Source organism: Hydra vulgaris, chromosome 03 (assembly GCF_038396675.1).
Source record: "Hydra vulgaris chromosome 03, alternate assembly HydraT2T_AEP".
NCBI classification, from domain to species: domain Eukaryota; kingdom Metazoa; phylum Cnidaria; class Hydrozoa; order Anthoathecata; family Hydridae; genus Hydra; species Hydra vulgaris.
The window spans coordinates 51,230,087-51,252,139 of NC_088922.1; the positions used below are offsets into that span (position 1 = coordinate 51,230,087).

The window sequence follows — 22,053 nt, forward strand, 5'->3', positions numbered from 1 at the left end:
AAAGCAAGAATGATAAAGACAATATAAAAGTCTTAATTTTAATTAAGACTTTTAGGCACAAGCAAGAATGAAAACTTGACCAACTTTGCAAATGAAGAATGAAAAAGACACTATAAAAGTCTAAATTTTATTTAAGACTTTAATGCAAAAGCAAGAATGCAAACTTGACAAACTTTGCAAAAGCAAGAATGATAAAGACTATATAAAAGTCTTAACTTTAATTAAGACTTTTATGCAAAAGCAAGAATGAAAACTTGACAAACTTTGCAAAAGCAAGAATGAAAAAGACAATATAAAAGTCCTAATTTTAATTAAGACTTTTATGCAAAAGCAAGAATGAAAATTTGACAAACTTTGCAAAAGCAAGAATGAAAAAGGCAATATAAAAGTCTTACTTTTAGTTAAGACTTTTATGCAAAAGCAAGAATGAAAACTTGACAAACTTTGCAAAAGCAAGAATGATAAAGACAATATAAAAGTCTTAATTTTAATAAAGACTTTTATGCAAAAGCAAGAATGAAAACTTGACAAACTTTTCAAAAGCAAGAATGATAAAGACAATATAAAATTCTTAATTTTGATTAAGACTTTTATGCAAAAGCAAGAATGAAAACTTGACAAAGTTTGCAAAAGCAAGAATGATAAAGACAATATAAAAGTCTTAATTTTAATTAAGACTTTTATGCAAAAGCAAGAATGAAAACTTGACAAACTTTGCAAAAGCAAGAATGATAAAGACAATATAAAAGTCTTAATTTTAATTAAGACTTTTATGCAAAAGCAAGAATGAAAACTTGACAAACTTTGCAAAAGCAAGAATGATAAAGACAATATAAAAGTCTTAATTTTAATTAAGACTTTTATGCAAAAGCAAGAATGAAAACTTGACAAACTTTGCAAAAGCAAGAATGATAAAGACAATATAAAAGTCTTAATTTTAATTAAGACTTTTATGCAAAAGCAAGAATGAAAACATGACAAACTTTGCAAAAGCAAGAATGATAAAGACAATATAAAAGTCTCAAATAAAAGAGTAGTTTTCGTGATAAAAAGTTGCGTGAAGACAATATGTAAATTTTTCCTGAGTTTACTTAAATGATATCAAAATAAAAGTTCTAACTTCGTAAAACTTCCAACATTGTGTATTTGAAGAAAAATCCAAATACATCCTGACATAAGGTTTGGTGGTGCAACTACTTATAGTTTCAAAAAAAATTATAAACTCCAGAACTTTTCAGGACTTTTTTATAGATAACTTAAAATAACACAAAATACTCTACTAAATGTAAATATATATAGAAATTAAAGGTAAATTAAAGATATACATTACAGCTACATAAATATAGCTACATCACTACAGGTGCATAACTAAATTTAAATTCAAAAAATATTTGACAAGGAACTATTTTTTATTTGAAAGAAAACTTTTAGCGCAACCAATTTCAAAAACATCACAATCATTTCAAAAACTCATAATATAAATACCGTTTTAGCAAAACAACAATAAAAAAAAACTTTACTCAATAACTGTGTCTAAAAATATGCTTTTAAAATTAAGCAGTGAATTTATCATCTTTTTTTTTCTATATTGTACAAATCCTCGATTTCCTTTTGTTTTTCTCGACAAAGTTTCTTTTTTTCATTTGATTCTTTCTAAAGAACAAAACTGTTTTGCTTTTCTGGATTCATGGCTAGCGTTATTTTACTTTGCAAGGCTCTGCACTCTGCTCTAACTACCTTTGTCTCATCGTCCGAAAATTTTCGTTTTAAAATCCTACTGTTACATTCTTTTTTTTTCTCTTTGTGATAGCAAATTCTTTTTATATCGACTACTTGCTTGTTTATCATTTTGCAGCATTTCTTTATTAATTTTTGAGACTATTAGGGAATTCTTCAAAGGAAGGCAAATGATCTTCAATAAGACGTTTAAAGACAGAAATAAGAGATTTTTCTTTCAGATTTTTGATTTTAGATTATTAATACTAAAGCCTCGCTCAATTGAAGATTGTTCATGTGAAGCACAAAAACTAATTTAAAAACGCTCCAAATGTCTTGATAAGCTTTATTTGCTCCATTAAAGTCAGAAAAAAAATGATCAAGATTATCGTTTTTAATATCGAAGTCTTGAAATGATTTTCGATTTGAGTCTGCTATTTCTAAAAACTTATAATGGGCTATTTCACGTTGTACAAAAAGTTTAATATAAATTTCAAATCCTAGAAAATAAAAAACTAAATGTATCATTCAAAGGTTAAAGGTTTTTAGTTTCTAAAAATATGTAACATGTAGAACTGGTTTTCGAAGAATATTAGGATTTGATGCTTAAACTTTAAACAAAATGTTTTAGACTTTAAGTTTCTTTAAGTTTGTCACGCTGTGACATGTCATGTCGTGACACTGATAGTAACATTTTTCATTCTAGTGTAAGAATATTTATCTATTTTAAATAAATATTTATAAATTACTTGTAACTAAAATAGGGCAATAAATATCAATAGATATTTAAATTTAAATATTTTTAGTTTTTGTGTTATGTGTTTTAAGTTTATGTCACGTTGTGACGACACGGCGTGACTTTTTTTTAAATTAAATTTTTTAAAGACTAATTTTTATAAAAATGTTACGCAAAAACATGTTGGTTTAACATTTGGAGTATTGTTATTGTTTTTTATTTGTGGATAAGTTTTGAAACCTCCTTTACCTAGCAAGCACACAACGTTGAAACAACGTTGAAATAACGTTGATCGACGTTGATCAACGTTATTTCAACGTTGTTTCAACGTTGTGTGCTTGCTGGGTAATATAACTAACATTGTTTTTTTTATTAAACTTGTAGGTGTACCTATAAATATGTAGACATATTTTACTAACACCTTTGTTATTTAGTTTTTCTTAAATTTTGTCGCGCCATTGCCGAAGTTATTCTGAATTTTTATTGTGTATACAATTCTTATAAAAAGTAAACTTTCACAAACAAATTGTTTATTTCTTCGTTAAAAGTAATGAAAATGCCTCTGACACATGCTGAACGCCAGAGAAAGTATAGAGAAAGACAAATGCAAAAATTTGGTTCGGATTTTATAATGGAAAAGGACTCGATACGGAAAAAGAAAAAACGAAATTCTAATGTTGAATTAGCACGTTTAAAGGACAAGTCAAGAAAAAAAAGAGTAAATTTCCTCATCTAAAATAACATCAAACATCTCTCCTGCTTACAAATCATCTAGTACACTTGGTAAAGCTGTTAAAAAAGCAATACGTGCTCTTCCAACTTCTTCTCTTAAAAAAGCAACTGTTGTTAAACAACTTGCAATTCAGTTTAACAAAGATTTACCAGATATGCAACCAACACATGGGCCTAATGCTCTTAATTATGAAACGAAGCTATGCGTCATTAGTTTTTTTGAACAAGATGGTATATTCCGTCAGGCACCTGGAGTAAGAGATACGATTGCTTTAAGAAGTAAAAAAAGAAAATGCAAAAAAGGTATTTAACAATGAGTATAAGTGAAGTATATCAAATATTTAAAAACGAACACACTGATTTTCAATCAGTAAATCCAAGTTTGCTAGTTAGAGATCAGGCCATATACTTTTATCAAGCTTAATGCCAAGAAATGTTTGTTCATGTCAAAAACATGAAAACATTATCTTGTCACTGAAAGCATTACATTTAATCGATTTAAAAATTCCCCTTTATTCGCATCCTTTACCAAATACTTTAGCGTGTGACGAGAAAAATGATAATTGTTGGAATAATCTTTGTGAAGCTTGTAAGGACGGAAAATTATTTCTCAAAACATACCAATTAGATGAAAAAAATCACGATAAAGAAATTACCTGGTACCTTTGGGAGAAAGTTACGCAACGTAATGAAACTAAGTACCCCGAAAAAGCAATAAAAAAAGACAAAGCCATAATTTTGTACAACAATGTTTGAAAAATGCTTCCCTAATTTCTTTTGCATTATTTAATAAAAGAAAAACAATCAATGAGTTATGAAAACCAAACAAAAGTTTTAAAAAGCAATCATGATTCAGTTTTGTTGCAAGTTATTATTTCTAACGGTTTGAACCATTCAAGAAGTTCAGTTATTTATTTTATTGACTTGTTAATAACTAATCTTATTAGAAAGGATGTAAAATACTTTCAAGTTTGGTCTGATGGTCCTAGCAGTCAATTTAAAAATTGTTACATAGTAGTTTCAATTCCATGGCTTGAAAGCAAGCACAAAATTAAAATTTGCTGGAATTACTTTGCAACCTCTCATGGTAAAGGACCATGCGAAGGTATTGGAGCAACCATAAAAAGATTAGCAACACAAAAAATTGTTCGAAGAGAAGCTCTGAATAATGACGCAACAGCATTTTATAAAGCCGTCAGAGATGAAAGTCAAGTAAACGTTTTCATGGTTGCTGCTGAAAAAATTAAAACTGCTTTTGATGGCACAGAACTTGGAAACATCATTAATAATGCTTGTAAAACGCCTGGAATATTTAGTGCCCATTGCTTAAAACAGTTTAATGATAAAATGGAAATGAAACCTTATTCAAGTGCATCATACTTAGTTAACTAGATAAAATTTAATAAAAAAACGTAGTTGAATTTTACAAGATTTTTTTTGAAATTATTGTAAATTAACTGTTTTGTTAAACGTTATTGTTATACCAATCTTATAAAAATCCGAATAAATTGGTTTCTTTTGGTTCAACTGTCTTTTTGATCATGTTATTGTTTTAATATTCAAAGATTTTGTACTGGTCACACAGTGACGTCACGGTGTGACTTAAACTCCGTTGATATATTTATGTGGTGTCTCCATTTAAATTTATAAAACATTTTAAAAATGTTATGAAACTATTATAATACCTAATAAGTATCCAAGGCATAACAAAAAAATATTTAAAAATATCCACAAGAGCTGTCATTTCTTCTAATGTAATTTCTTCTCAACTACTGTCATTTCTTCTAATGACGGAAAATGCTAGATAATTTTTGTCACGTCGTGACGCAACCTTTTAATGCGTATACCTAAAAGTCTATAGAATATTAAAACTAAATAATTTTGTTTTTAGAAACTGTAATGTATATGAAAATTTTTTAGTATCTTTAATTTTTAAATTTTTAATTTTAAATGCGCTAAAATCTGATGTAACGCCGTGACAACGTGGAATAGCCCTAATATTGATTTTTCGCTAGTTCGGCAGACTTCGGTGACAAACGGACATATTTAACTTTTGCAACAGAATTGAAAAAAAAATTGACACAAGTATTCTGTTTATTCGAATAAAAAGTTGCTAATATAGATTGCTGCTCTTATTTAAATCGTCTTTTAGTATGATTCTCCTGAGTTGTCAACTATTTCACCAAGTATAATAACCATAGATGGAATCATAGGTTCATCTGTTTGAAAGCATCTCAAAAAACTATTTAACTTTTCAGAAAGTTAAATAGTTTTTTCTGGCTTTCAGTCTCTGCCAGCTTTTATTTTTTAAATCGGGTTGTTTGCTTTTCTTAAGACTAATGAAATATATTGTAAATTTTTTGTATCCATCAAGTCGTAATTAAGTCTTTTGAGCACATTTTTCATTTTTACACCACCAATGCCAACAAAACTGCATTGGATAATCAAGTGTCCCAGTAATGTTTTTATTGGTAGAGTCTACTAGGAGAGTCATGTAGAATGCTACAATGCTTTTAATAGATTGTTTAGCTCCCAGCCACTTGCTTTTTCCCCTGCTTTATAACTGTCATAAATGATATGTAGACCAAAGGTTTTAATATCTATAAGAGGATCAAGTTCTTTCTCTTTCCTGTTTCTTTAAATTACCTAGAAAAAGGTATGTGTCATTAGATGGGCCAAATTTACATTTTCCCCATCTGATGACACTTATAGAATCATTGATTAATCTATCTCAGAAATAAAGTTTAGGAATGTTTGCATAACATCATGTGTAGAAATGTTTGCATAACATGTGCTGTCGAGCGCCCTATGAGCTCTGATTTAATATAATGAGTTTTAACCATACTCGTATTGTCATCCTAAAATTTAACTAAAAGGTCCATTTGACCCTTCTGAAAAACTTGGTTCATGAATTTATTAAATGAAACAGAGTAATAAGGTGTATTAGATAGGGAAAGTAGCAACTCATTTTTAAAAAAGGGAGCCAATTCGAATGTTGCAATATAAATGGGCTTGGAGGGTCCACATTGAAACAACTTGGCAATGTCACTCTCTGGAAACATTTTATTAAATAATTTATCAAAATCAGTTGAAGAATTCATTGAATGTCTAGAATACACAATATTAAGGACCCAACAAACTTCAGCTTCAAGTGTAGATTATTTATTCTGACATATACTCATTAACAAGAACAGTTGGCATGATATTGTTAGCAGAAGGAGATCTCTCTATGTGCTTTTTACCTTTTATGTGAAAACTTAAAGCAGCTTCTCCCATGTTGCAATATTAATGTCTTTAGCCCAATAAATTCAAATCACAACAGTTTTTGTTTTTTTATGTAACCAATGTTTATATTGTTCTCCAACAAGTCATTTTACTTAAAAAATACATTTATTTTCAGGGATTTTATAATTATTTTATCTGAAAAAAAAAAAAAAGCCTAAACATTTTAAAAGCCAAAAAGAATTTAGAACCTCTAATATTTCATACTTTTAAAAATTATTCAAAACTATACAACAATGCAATAATTAAATACTAATTGAAATATATATAAACACTCTATATATTTATGAATTATGGAAATCTCTATGATGATATCTTTCAAAAAATATTTTTAAAACAAATTAACTATGCCTTATTGTGGATGTGTAAGTTTTTTAAAGAATTTTTACAAATTTTAAAACAATATAAGTTTTAAAGAATCTTTACAAATTTCAAAACAATATAAAAATCAGATTTTCCATAAAAATTATAGATTAGAGCGATTATATTACTATAATTTCCTATTATTAGTATTGTAGTTTTTCTTTACTTAAAAACAACAAAATATAAAATATTATCCCATTTCCCAGCACTATAAAAGGATTTTACAAAATAATTAAAAAAACCTGGACTTTCCAGGAATACTTTCAAATTCCAGGACTGGTGGGAACCCTGTAGTCTTTTCGGTTTTAAATATGGAACAGCAGCTTTTTAAAATCTTGGTCGGATGAAAGTTTTCAAACTGATTTTAGATGGCACAAATTTCTTTACCAGTTGAATCAAGGAACTACTTTTTTTCCTAAGACATCTTTTATCTCTCTTGGCACAACACAGAATTAGATTTATATTTTTTGAGTGATCTTGCTCTTTGCAGGTTCATTTTGAAATTAGATTATTTTAAAAATCAATATTCTGTACTATTTCTATAAAATTAAAAACTTTCCAATTTATTTGAACGTTTTACAGTTTTTTAAAAAAGAAAATATTAAAAAGAAAAGAGTGGTTTTTGTTTTCAATGGTTTTTATCTCACGCAAACCTACTAGAAGTAATTTAATAAAAACCTTAAGTAAAAATAACTTCAGTTGAAATCATCTGAAAAAAATGTAATATATTTGTATATTGTTTATAAAAATATATACTTTTAGATTGTAGTATATTTAACTGCTTTTTTTTATTAAATCGATTTTTATGATAATGTAATGGACAGAAGTTTTCATTTATCGTGACAATGACATGAACTTGTATGAACATAAGACTAATTAAAAACTCATGAATTAAAAAAAAATCTTTTTAAATAATATAAATAAACTTGTAGAAAATCTCAAGATATACAATCAAAAACTAGTAAAAGCTAAAAAAACTGTTATTTTATAGTTATCGTATCGTATGAAATCGCAACGATTGTATCATAAAATTTCATAATCTTTTTTAAGTATTACCAAATACTTTACTTTAAAAATTTCTAAAAAAATACGAGGTATTGCCAAATATTTTAGATTAGAAAATTCTAAAAAAATATGAAGCATAACCAAATATTTTATATTAAAAACAAATTAAAAAATAAATATAAAATAAAAAAATAAATAACAATATAAAAATTAAATGGCGAAAACAAAATAAATCATTAAAGAAGAATCCAAAATGTTTAAGAAAACCTCAAAGGCTAAAAAATAAGTATCAGCACTTAAATATTAAATACTCTAATAAATTAAAACTTGAGGAAGTAATTATAGAAGATATTGGGGCGATTTCTTAAATCTATTTAGAGAATCAAATTATCGTTTTGTGTCTAAAAAAGTCTAACATTCTTGCATTGATTGTATTTATTTTAAGAAAATTTAGTAATTTTACTTTAAGACAAGAAGAACTTTTGAAGAAAAATAGAATGAATGACTCGAATAATGAAAACAAACTTTTAAAAACAGTTTATACGACAGCTAATGGAATCCAATTACATCCAAACGTATTATAAAAAAATCTCCATTCTCAAGCGATGATAACGGAGCATTATCAAAAGTTCGGCACCATGTTGAACGACCAGCGTGAATATCTCCATCAATTGCAATACCTTCACCATCTCTAAAGAAGTTCGCAAACATTATTCAAGCAAAAGTTACGAATCTTATAGAAACACTTCTATAAAATAATAGTACTAATTATTTTTTTATAATCTACGCTTTTTTTTCTAATTAAAAATAAACTTTTTTCTTTATTCTTTGTAGAACATTCTATGGCACATTAGTACGATTGCAATAGCAAAAACAGTTGGTTTTGTTATGGCAGAAATAAACCTTAAAAGGGAAAAGATGAAGTGGTGGGGTCTCATTCGTTTGGTTTTCAAGCTCGCACTTGAAGAATGTTGAATATGACAAACTGCGTAGTCAATAATATGTTTAATCGAGTCCACCAACACGCCTGATTTCTTTACACATTTTTTCCTAAACAACTCTGTATGCATATATATATATATGCACATATATAAGCATATATATATATATATATATATATATATATATATATATATATATATATATATATATATATATATATACATATATATATATATTTGGTTTTCAAGCTCGCACTTGAAGAATGTTGAATATGACAAACTGCGTAGTCAATAATATGTTTAATCGAGTCCACCAACACGCATGATTTCTTTACGCATTTTTACCTAAACAACTCTGTATGCATATATATATATATATATGCATATATATATATGCATATATATAAATATATATATATATATATATATATATATATATATATATATATATATATATACACATATATATATATATATATATATATATATATATATATATATATATATATATATATATATATATATATATATATATATATATATATATATATATACAGGCTTCGGCGGGAAGCGTGAGCTTTAGCTCTCGCCCACACTTCCCTAAAGTGGTTTACGAGAGCAGTTTATGGCTCTCGCAAAATTTTATTTTTTCATAAATATAAATCACTTTCTTTTTCTTTATATTTTTAGATAATGAAAAAACTAAAAAATTTTGCCCAAACTAAATCGAATAAAAATACAAAGTTCGAGTTTCAGATTGACTTTTTTGCTTACAAAATGTTTTTGTTTTTTTTACGTAAAAGTCAATATAACTATAACATAAACCCTTTAACAGTCCATGCCGTGTTATTAGGTAAAAAGTGGTTTCCAAATGTCCATGCCGTAACATTACGCAAAAAGTGGTTTCCAAATATCCATGCCGTAATATTACGGTTTTATGCATCTCGTTGTATTTCCTTCTTGTTCATCAGTAATCATACATCTAATTATCACAAAATTTATTACTACATTACAGAGCTTTTGTTTCAATAATTCACTTTTACACGCGTTCACTTTAACTTTTAATATGACAGATACGGAAGTTCTTTCTGTGCAAAAATCATTATCAAACTTGTGAATATTTACTCACGAAAAGATAAAAAATATATATCTGATAAATCAAAATAAGAAAATATATATGATAAATGATTATTGAAAATGATAAAGAAAGATTAATGCTCAGAGAAGGTGTGCGGTATGAATCAAACGCAAAATTCGAAAAGATTCAAGATATGAATGTGTAGAATGCAAGGTCGACGACGCGGATTTTGAAATAAAGGGGCACAATCGTCAATTTCTAAAAAAAGTCTTCTATATCTAAAATTTTCTAAAATTAAAAAAAAAAAGTGCGTGTGTGGAGGGAGGTGTGTGGAGGGAGGTGGGTGGTAAGGAGGGTCGGGTGGGTGGTAAGGAGGGTGGGGTGGGGGCATATGCCCCCCTGGTGTCGTCGGCCCTGGAATGTGATGTAGGACTTTGTGCAGCTTCATGCTTATCCAACTATCAAACAAAAAGTGAATATAGTGAATACATTTTTAAAATTTTGTGATAATATAATGACTTTATATTCTTAAACTTGAATAATAACATTTTGTAGTGTTTAATGTCAAAAATAGTAAAAAAAAATTTAAAATCTATTATTAAAAAAAAACAACGGTGTTTTTTTTTAATAATAGACAAACACGAAACATTTAGAGACCACTTCAAAAAAAAAAAAAGCTGGACTAATAGCGACCATAATTTTAAAAAACACGGGACTGTTAAAGGGTTAATGACAATGGTCAAGTTCGCTAAGTTGTTTATCAAAGAAAACCATTATCGTTGTAATTAATATGAAAAACGTAAAAGTCATTTTTGAAATAAACCAATAATTGCATAATAAACTGCAATTATTCGGGTATTTCAAAAAACTTTTTCACGCCATGATAAACAACGTTTGTCATGTATATATTCTTGTAACAATTAACATTACAAGCATATGCTTGTAACAAGTATAAAATCACATTTTGTATTTAACAAGCAATTTTTTTAACGAATAAACAGATAGCTCGCGCATAAACTGAAAGGTCTTGTAAAAAACTATTTAGAGGAGCTGCTCGCATGGCTCGTCGTGTTCGTTTTAGGAGAGCTTTTCTCTGCTCTCGCACTCATTTATTCCCGCCGAGACCTGTATATACGTATATATATAAATTTTTTTAGAGCGATATTTCATACCCTCCTCCTATGACCATTCTCGATTCATCACAAGAAATAAACAATGCACTCCTAATTTGTTCATCTCTTTTGATTTGGCTTCTTTGTGTTATTTGATTAGCTTCAAAACATGATTTAATTGCAAGATGTTCTTTAATAAAACAAAAGTTTACATTTAAATATACTATAGTAATTAGTAACAAGTCTAAATAAACCATTATCATTAGAAACAAGTCTAAATAAACCAATGTCATTAGTAACAAGTTTAAATAAACCATTGTCATTAATAGCAAGTCTAAAAAAACGATTGTAATTAGTAACATGTTTAATAAACCGTCATATTTTGTATAAAAAAAACTTCAAATATACTTTACAATATAAACTGCACTTCATAATTTTGAATTACCTTTAGGAGTCTGTTTTTCATCTAAAGAATCACTACTAAACACATAAGTTGAAACTTTAGAATGCAACTGCTCATATCCATTCCAGTGATAACACTCTGATTCAGGAATAAGTTTGAATATAAACGTTTCCACTGTGCCAAAAAAAGAAAGGTTTTGATTACCATTATGTCTATTTTTTAGTGAAGATGACAAATATGCTCCAAGTATCTAAATACAATATATGTAATACTTTCAATGTGATAATACTTTAGAAATGGCTAAAAAAAAGAATTAAAAACCTCGCCAGTTGTAGTGCCAAAGATCATTAAAGTTTGTTCAGCTTTTTCACATTTCAGGTACAATGTCTTCAAACTAAACATAAAGAAGTAATAAATCAATCAGTTTAAAAAAAAGACAGTGCAGTAGATGTAAAGATAGTACAGTAGATGTAAAGTAAGAAAATAAAATTGTATTATTATTATGCATGTTTACCATTGTAATTAGTTAAATACTAATTTATTTATAATATTATATAAATACGTAAATATATCTATATCTATCTATCGATATATATATATATACATATATATATATATATATATATATATATATATATATATATATATATATATATATATATATATATATATATACATATATATATATATATATATATATATATATATATATATATATATATATATATATATATATATATATATATATATATATATATATATATATATATATATATATATATATATATATATATATATATAATCACAAAACGTTAGTACAGATAATAGTCTAGAATGTTTAAATAAATATTTACAATTAGTTAACTTTGCCTACTGTTAAAATATGGTTTTAAAATAGCAAACTTTAATGATTTGAAATTTATTATGTTTATCATTATCTAATTGTATATTTAAAAAATTAATTCATCTCAATTAAGATAAGAACTAATTTTCTGCTCTCCATACCAAGTTTGTTTGTACAGTAAATTATTATGATTTTGCTAAATTATGTAACAGTTAGTTTTTCTTTTCAGATTTTAACTAATTTTAAAACTGATTTAAAATAAAATTTTATATTTTCTAAAATAATTGTGTTATTCTATTTTTATAAGATTTTGCAAAATCTTGCCTATTAACAAAATAATTTAAATGCATTATTATAGGAATCTCCATTATATATTTACAATATTTTTGATACGAGATAATAATGACCCGTATTATGAGTCTAATGAGCTTTTTAAACATCATGGTTTATCTGCACGCCGCCTCATATAATGTATGTTTACGATTTAAAAATCACAGTCGGGTTAGTGGATCATTAATTTGTATACATCTGCTTAATCCGTATTAAGACTTAATCGTGTTTATTATATCGTGTTTATTTAATCGTATTTATTATATCGTGTTTATTTAATCGTGTTTATTATATATTATGATAATTTGACCTAAATATATAACCTGTCTATGTAATTTGTTAATAGGTAAACCTTATTATTTTTTTTTACTTTTTTTTTCAAAAAATAAAATAAAGAAAGATAATAAATTACTTTAATCTTCTTAATTGCATTAAAGTTAAATACTTAAAGGTTTAAGTTTAACCGTCTTTTTGCAGATGTTTTAAACAATGATGAAAATGGTCAGTAAGCACTAATAAAGCGTGTAAATGAAATAAGTGTAAAAGTAGAAAAATAACTAAAAAAAGGTACTCATCAACTTTTATTTAGAACTAAGTATTAAGCTTAATACATTAGTATAAGAAGACAAAATAATTTAAAGAAATTTATTTATTCCTGTGGGCATCTAATAAAATTTTGAACTTTTGTTATGGTGGTACCCATAAACTTGCGCACAGAACAACAGCCTGCCAAATCAAGGATTTTTTAAAAAACTTATCAAGTTTTGCGTATTTAATCTCTTATCTGCTTTCCCTCTATATCTGGCATTATAATGACAGCACCAGAATATTGCTGATAATTATATTTCATAACGATTTCATCACCTTCAATAATTCAGAAATTTTTAGAAACATAACTGTCATAAAACTTTTTTTCAGCTTTTTAATTTCAGAGCGGTTAGGCACTTTTTTTGATTTGAAAGCTTGAAAAACATGTTTATTTTGAACTTTTACAACAAAACTATAAGAAAATCCTTACTTTTTTGTGCATTCCCATACTGAGAGGCTTGGATTATTCATAAAACTGTTAACCAGTTTTCTAACAAGATTTATACCTTGAAAAACCTTCTTTCAATCATTACTAGACTTGCATTGGATCAAATTTGTTTGGGATAACGTTAAATGACATAACTAACAGTGTTGGGATGTATTTGAAACTTTTTTGCAACTGATTGTGGCTTCTATTCAGATTTTCCATAATATTTGTGCAAAATATTTTTTCTAACGTCTTCTTTGTGTACACGCTTTAGTATTAGTGATGATGTTCTTTTTAGTATAAGTTAGTGGTATTCCATTTTTAAACAATTCATGTTTTGTTATTTTAGACAAATTTTTATTTTTATTGTTTTTAATTGAATAAATTATTTAGTTAAGTATTTTTATTTAGATAATAATAATGAATTAAACATTGTTTAGCTTTTTTTGGAAGTTTTTCGGATTTGTATATATATTGTTTGTTTGGAAGTTTTTTGAAATTGTGTTGTTTGGAAGTGTTTTTTTTTGGAATTTTAAATACAAAATTAACAATTGTTTGTTATTATTTCAACAAACAATCGTTAATTTAAATATTGAGGATTTAATAACATAGTTTTAATCTGTATTTGTTTATATTTTTTATAAAAACAGCAGTAAAAATGGCAACAACAACAACAACAACAGATTTATTGTGTATATATGTGATGTTTTTACTTCATTTATTATAAGTATTTTTTTTTTCATTTTAGATTTATCATAAAATGCTTTTTCAGCATATGTCTGGGCCCTAATTAGGGTATAAAGGTTTCCTCTCCTTTTGTTGGGAGAGTGGCTCTATTAGAAAAAGAAATATAAGGAAAAACATTACGCTACATCTATAATAGTATTTTTATAATTTGCTAATCTACAAATTGTAACTAATGTAGTTGATTGTTTTTGTAATAGTTTACTTAGTATATTTCGTTTTGTTGTTTTGTATATATATTTTTGTATTTATATATAGTATTTGTAAAAAAAAAAAATTGGTTGATTATATGTTTTGTTTTGAAAAAATATTTTTTGTTCTTTTTGTAAATAAGAATTTGTATTGTTTTGTATGTAAATAAATTGTGTTGAAAAAATGAATTTGAATTTGTTTACTCATAAATCAAAATTTAACTAGCAAGACCATCATATAAAAACAGATTTTAAGCTGTAAACTCTGATGAAGTGGGTACAGCACCAGGCATTACTATGATGACATAACTCGAGACACACAGCGTGTCTTGGTTAGCTTTAAATGCGCGTCAAATTGACCTTTAAAAATGTTAGTTTGCATTTACTATGTTCACTACATAGCATACTCGAGATGCTACTCAACAGCTACCTAACTTGTTAACTCAAAAGGTTTCAAGTCTCTTAATAACAGGTGATTTCAACTATTCTGACATATTATAGAACATTATTGGAGGATCAAATTGTTCATGTCAATCTAGCATAAAACTTCTAGACACTCTCAATCCAAATTTCTTAGTACAATCAGTGTTAGAACCAACTTTAAACAAAAACATCGTTGATCTAGTATTACAAATGACCCAAACAAGATCTATACAATTAAAATTAAGGATCAAATATCTCGGTCCAAAAAAAAACTGCCTTCACTCTGATTCTGACTATTAAATAATCAAGACATAAATGAATTGATAGCCTGGTTCTGACTATTTAATAAACAAGACATAAGTGAAATGATAGACTGGTTCAAACTATTTAATAATCAAGACAAATGAAATGATAGACTGTTTTAAACTATTTGATAATCAAAACATAAATGAAATGATAGACAGTTTAATAAAAACTTTTAAAAATTTAATTGATATTCATATACCAAAAGTCTGTATCAATAGCAATAAAACAAATAAATAATTCTATCAAATGGCACAATAATGAAATCAAAAAAGCAGCCTATCATAAAATAATAATTATATTTTCTTGTGAAACCGGTTTCAAATCATCTGATTATAAAAACACTTTCAACCAAATACAATAGAAAATCAAGAAAATTAAAAAATTAGTAAAAAATGCCCGTACTAAACATGAAAAATTAATATCATACGAAAGTAAAATTAATTCATTAATCAATCTTGATGACATTAACTGAACAACAAACGTAAGCACGGCTGTCTAAACAAACAATTTTAGGAATCATTCAGCAAATCAACTGATCAAGAAAATGAATAAAAGGTTTATCACCAAGAACAAATAAAAAATGTTCTTTGAACACACCTATTATCTTTTCACCATTAGATGTCAAAACAAAACTAGATTTATTAAATGAAAACAAGCAGAATCAATGAATTCTCCTTATCTTTTATAAAACTGCAGTTCTGCTCTTAGCCTACCACTTAGTTTAATACTCATCAAAGCATTCAACACGGGGACTACCCCACAACTATGGGAACAAACCACACCAATTCCAAAAAGAAAAAAAAATGATCTAACTAATTATCTAACTTGTCATCATTACAACATCATTGACTTGACATCATTGACTTGATATCATTGGTTATTAGTAAAGTAATGCAAAAACTAATGAAAGATGACATAACAAACTACTTAAATTTACATAACTAATTACAATTGCTAAAGAACAACATGGATTCTCTACAGGTAAATCAGTAATCACAAATTTGCTTGAATCAATATATGTGATAACCAATGCTTTAAACAATGGACTTTATCTTTAGTGGTTTACCTTGACTTTGCTAAAGCATTTGATCAATCTATTTAATAATGTTTGAACTAGTTGATGAACAAAAAATTGGAGCATGAAACTTAATTAGAAAAAATGCAAAATTATGAAAGTTTACAGTACCAAATCAAAAGAAATGACAAAATAAATCAAGCTACCCCACTTTTTATAACTACCCACAATAGAACAGTCATCAAGCTAAATGAAACAACACAGGAACGGGACCTAGATATCAACATAAGTAATAATCTGAAATGGAAAGACCACATCAATAATATAACCAATAAAGCTTACTCAATACTAGGTAGATTCAAGCAGACATTAAATTCTGGTTTATTGTCTCATTTACTAAACCATATACAACTTATGTTAGACTTAACTGGTTTGGAATCCACATTTAAAAAATGATATAAAAAACTTGAAAAAGTTCAGCAAAGAGCCACGAAGCTTGTACCAGGTCTCAAGCACAAGTCTTATGAAAAACGTTTATTAGGCTTAGGGTTAGAAAGTTTCAAAACCAGAAGAATTAGGAGACATCATCCAATATTTTCAAACTAAAACAAATTTAAACAAAGTAAACTGGTGTCTTAAACTCTAAAACTTTTTCTTTAACTCTAAAAAATTTATCTTCAAATATCAGAGGAGAACCACAAAAAAAGTGCAGAGAGTTTACTAAACACAGTTACCATGAAAATTTCTATAGCAACCGGATAGTGCCATATTGGAACAATTTACCAAATAAATTAGTAGCATCAAAAACAGTTAATAAATAAAAAAAAAAAACTTGATGTCTTATCTCATAACAAATAATTAACTATATTACTATTATATTAGTATTCAATAGTCCTACTCTGCAAAGGTTTGTAATATTTATGCTTTATAAATAAAATTATATTTAGGGGAGTAATCACGTTTACATCATATATAAAAGGTTTGTTGCAGTAAGTTTAAATAATCAATTTTTTATAATTTCATAATTAAGCCATGAAAAAATAAGTTTAATAGATTAATTTTAAAACCTTTGAGACCTTTTTGTACTACTTTTTGTTAAGGTCATTTTCTGTTATCTATGTTATTAATATTGTCATTTTCTTTTGTTACCAAAAGGTTTCTCTGGTCATTTTCTGTTATCTATGTTATTAATATTGTCATTTTCTTTTGTTACCAAAAGGTTTCTCTGGTCATTTTCTGTTATCGATGTTATTAATATTGTCATTTTCTTTTGTTACCAAAAGGTTTCTCTGGTCATTTTCTGTTATCTATGTTATTAATATTGTCATTTTCTTTTGTTACCAAAAGGTTTCTCTGGTCATTTTCTGTTATCGATGTTATTAATATTGTCATTTTCTTTTGTTACCAAAAGGTTTCTCTGGTCATTTTCTGTTATCGATGTTATTAATATTGTCATTTTCTTTTGTTACCAAAAGGTTTCTCTGGTCATTTTCTGTTATCGATGTTATTAATATTGTCATTTTCTTTTGTTACCAAAAGGTTTCTCTGGTCATTTTCTGTTATCGATGTTATTAATATTGTCATTTTCTTTTGTTACCAAAAGGTTTCTCTGGTCATTTTCTGTTATCGATGTTATTAATATTGTCATTTTCTTTTGTTACCAAAAGGTTTCTCTGGTCATTTTCTGTTATCGATGTTATTAATATTGTTTTCACCTAATTTAAATAAAAAGAAAAAAACCTTCTAAATAATATTCATCAATTATCAATTAACATATTAATGATCTGTGCTGACATTTTGCTAATAAATTAACGATAAATCTAATTTTCCAGCCATTTTAGAAGGATCTGTTTGAAATACAGACAAATGAATGAAAATAGACATAGTTTACTCAATTGCAAGATTAATTATAATTCCAGCACATATTTCTACTAAAGTTTTTCAAATTCAAAAACTATAGAGACTTACTTGTAGCCATCATTATTAGTTGTAAACAACAAATAAGGTTTTTTTACTTGTAAACGTAGTGGCAACCAACTGCAAACAATTTGCCACTAAAATTAAAAAAGTAATGAAAACATATCAAAAAACATTAATATTATTTAAACAGGTTGTTTTTTTGTTTGCTTTTTTAAAAAAAAAACAATGGCAAAAATATACAGATTTTTATAAATTTTACTTCTTTGTATTCTTTATGAAAAAAATTGTACAAAAAATCATTTGTGTTATTATAAACATGGCACTAGTAGTCATTTTATAAGATTTCTCATTTTATTTCTCTCTCTCTCTCTCTCTCTCTCTCTCTCTCTCTCTCTCTCTCTCTCTCTCTCTCTCTCTCTCTCTCTCTCGAAGAAGAAGAAGAAGAAGAAGAAGAAGAAGAAGAAGAAGAAGGAGAAGAAGAGAGAGATATAAAATGAAGAAATAAGAATACATAATTTTTTTTTTTGCTACAGTCCTTTATATGTTGATGCTGGTCTTCATTTTTATTTTTCTGAAAAGAGTGAAAAGAATAAAAAAATAAACATGAGCAGAATATATTAATGACAAACAAGACATTACACAATCCTTACCTTTGCACACTTTAGTGTACACTGTCTATATTGTGCACAATTGAAGTTTTAAAATGCCAAACTTAAACTAGAGAAGTTTTTGTTTTAAAGATTTCATGTTTAACATTGGTTTTGCAATCTAATAGCATAAATTTCTTAAGCAAAATTAAATACATTGCAATTTTGTGTTAACTATTGATTAACTACTGCACAAAATTAAGCTATTGATAATACTTTTGCAAACTAATCAATAAAATCAAAAGAGTTTTTTTATATACTTCATCTTGCTATATACATATTTATTAGAGCAGGTTCAACTACATTTACAATATGGTTTTATACCTTGTTCAGAAGAGAAAGGATATTGTTAAAAGAATTAGCTCAAATATGACACCAGTATTACATACAGGGACAAATAAAAGATTGTAGGGGTAGAGAATGCAATCATGAGTAAAGAAATGGTGAGTATGATAAAGAGAGACAATTTAGTAACTTTGTAACAAATTGTATTAATGGTTTCCATGGGAGGTCAATAGTGAATGATAATTCAAGAAGACATTAAGTAAAGGACTCAGTGAGAGTGTTGCCTTTCATCATTATAGGAATATCAACAATATAATGATAACTGTTTGCAGTAAATTACTGAGTTAAAATACTGAATCAGCTATTCTAAGCTACCAAAAATGATGACTTTTTTTCAGGAATTTTTCAGCAAATTGTCAAGAAGATCATTAATATAAATGAGAAACAATACAGGACAAAGGATGGAACCTTGTGATACACTAGAAGTTATTGAAAATGGAGTGAGCTTAAAAAAATTTTGGTAAATCAATACCGATTTTGATAAATCAATACTGATTTTGATAAATCAATACTGATTTTGATAAATCAATACTGATTTTGATAAATCAATACTGATTTTGATAAATCAATACTGATTTTGATAAATCAATACTGATTTTGATAAATTAATACTGATTTTGATAAACCAATACTAATTTTGAAAATAAAGAAAGAAAAATAAACCAAAGAATTAAAGATTAAATAAAGACTTGAAGACCTTGTTAATAATAGAGTAACTAATTGGACGGTAGTCTAATTAGTCAGGACCTTTTGATCAGTCTGAGGGGTCAGAGTGTTTTCCATAGTTTTTAAAAATTAAAACCACAGATGCCATTTTCCAGCAGAATGGAAAGCATGATTTAGTTGTTTAACAGTTTTTAAGTAATGTTTAATAGTTTTGAGTTGTTTAATAGTTTGAGATTAATGAGGAGTAATAAATGTAATCAGTAGTAAAAAATAAAAATAACAATAAATAAAATACTAATGAACTTAAAAATTAACTAAAGACTGCGATACAAATGTTGTCTGGACAACAAGCTATCAAAGAGATTAAGAGAGAAATAATTTCAGCAATGTACGCCAGAGTGATCTGGATGTCTAACAGTTTAACAGTCTCAGATTCACCTTTTTTTTTTGTTTTTGTTTTCTTCTTAAATATTTTAGTAAATCGTTGTACAATAAAATCGTTAATATTTAAATAATAAAATCATACAATAAGAACTAAGTAAAAGATAATATAGTTTACAGGTACTTAATTTTATAAAAAGAACGCGGAGACTCGCAGAAGACCGTTGGGTCTTGTCATCAAGAACCGCTCGTAATTTACAATCTCAATAAATCATAATCAAATATAGTTGTATATCTCTATAAAAACTTGACACCATAAATACATCATATAATACATGAAATTGCTAAACATTTAAAAAAAATAAAAATATATAATCCAGAGACAAAATAATTTCTTTAAGTTTATTTTTAAATTAGAGGTAACTCCATTCCAGAGAAAAATCAAAATGTTTTAAAACTATTTTATTCCAAAGAGAAGCTCCGCGAAATGCAATATTGAGCTGGTATATATTAAAAATTTTCATTTCAGATAAAAGAGGCCTTGCGTGAGTAAATCTGTCTTTAAAATAAAGAGGTAATAGATAAAGAGGTTCCAGTTTACTTTTATTGCCACTACACCAAGCAATATTTGCATAGTTTAAATGACAATTGATAAAAGAAAAATATAATTGTGTTAAACTTTGTTTATTTAAGCATTTCTAACCTTATACATTACTCCTATACTTTTAGCAATTTTGTTGTACAAAAAATTAGTGTGATATTTACAGCTAAGGTTTTCATCAACATGGACACCTAAAAAGTTAGTATTTATTTGTCTTTTTATTTGGATTTTGTCTTTAAAAAGTAAGCGCAAGTTGGGAGGCAGTAGTTTCTTTTTAGAATTCTGATGAAAGAGTGACCATTTTGTTTTATCCACATTTAGTGACAATTTACTCATTTTGAACCATTCACAAATTTTCGCTAATTCAATTATTTCATAGTTTGAAATAATGTTAGAATATTTTTATGCGATAAAAAGAGATTATTGTCATTAGCAAACGTGACAGTTTTTTATTTACAGTAGATTTTGGAAAATTAACATCATATAATTCATAAAAAGTTTTAAAAAATGATTCATAAACTAGATTAGCATCAGAAGAGGCTTCTATTTGTTTCAGAGACAATTGTTCTTCGAATGATTTTAAATTCGCTGTAGTAAAAAAACGTTTTTTAAACGTTACTTTCTGTGGAGATATTTTTACTGCAGCAATATTAATTGAGAAAAAAAGTAGGAAAGTGGTCAGAGATATCACTTTTAATTATACCTTTTTTGAGTAATTTATTAAAAATATCGGTTGTTATTATATTGTCTAATGAGGTAGCCTATGTTGCAGTTATTCTAGTTGGTTTATTAATTATAGAAAATATGCTATGTTCTAATACATCATTAAAAAAAAAATTTATTTTATAATTAGTATGGTATTGAAAACAGTCTAAACACCTATGAAGTAGTATAATTCATTTTCATGAATGCTTTTATTTAAAATATCATTTAAAAATTAATTAAAGTTTTCAATTTGACGTGGTCAATAGCAGCAATTTACAACTTTTTATTTAAAGATTTTAATTTCAATTGTTAAAACCTCTTTATTATTGCCAGAATTACTCATATCAGGCCTGATAATATACCTCAAGCATTCTTTTATATAAATTACTAAATACTTTTATATAAATTACTCTTTTTGCAATCTTCCAACATTCGCTTTCAGATTCTTCAATTCCGTTTATTCTCAAATTATTACGTCTACTTCTATCTTCAAGCTATGCCAATTTTTTTTCATGGTTACTGTTACAATATTTTCTAAGTTGCTTGGAACTT

General features: G+C 26.7%; 1 protein-coding gene across 2 annotated transcripts in view; it reads right to left on the bottom strand.

The window, feature by feature from the left end:
* Positions 1-7,720: 7,720 nt before the first annotated feature.
* The window catches only part of LOC101238171 (TBC1 domain family member 24), a 52,374-nt gene continuing 38,041 nt past the window's right edge, over positions 7,721-22,053 (bottom strand). Inside the window, exons 8-12 of one of the 2 annotated variants that reach the window (XM_065793583.1) lie at positions 18,205-18,290; positions 11,690-11,762; positions 11,411-11,618; positions 11,026-11,155; positions 7,721-8,525 (exon numbers count right to left, since the gene is read on the bottom strand). In XM_065793583.1, coding sequence (XP_065649655.1) covers positions 8,384-8,525; positions 11,026-11,155; positions 11,411-11,618; positions 11,690-11,762; positions 18,205-18,290 — 639 coding nt within the window. In that variant the 3' untranslated portion in view covers positions 7,721-8,383. The remainder of the gene's footprint in view (positions 8,526-11,025; positions 11,156-11,410; positions 11,619-11,689; positions 11,763-18,204; positions 18,291-22,053) is intronic. The other variant, XM_065793584.1, reaches the window with a different exon arrangement.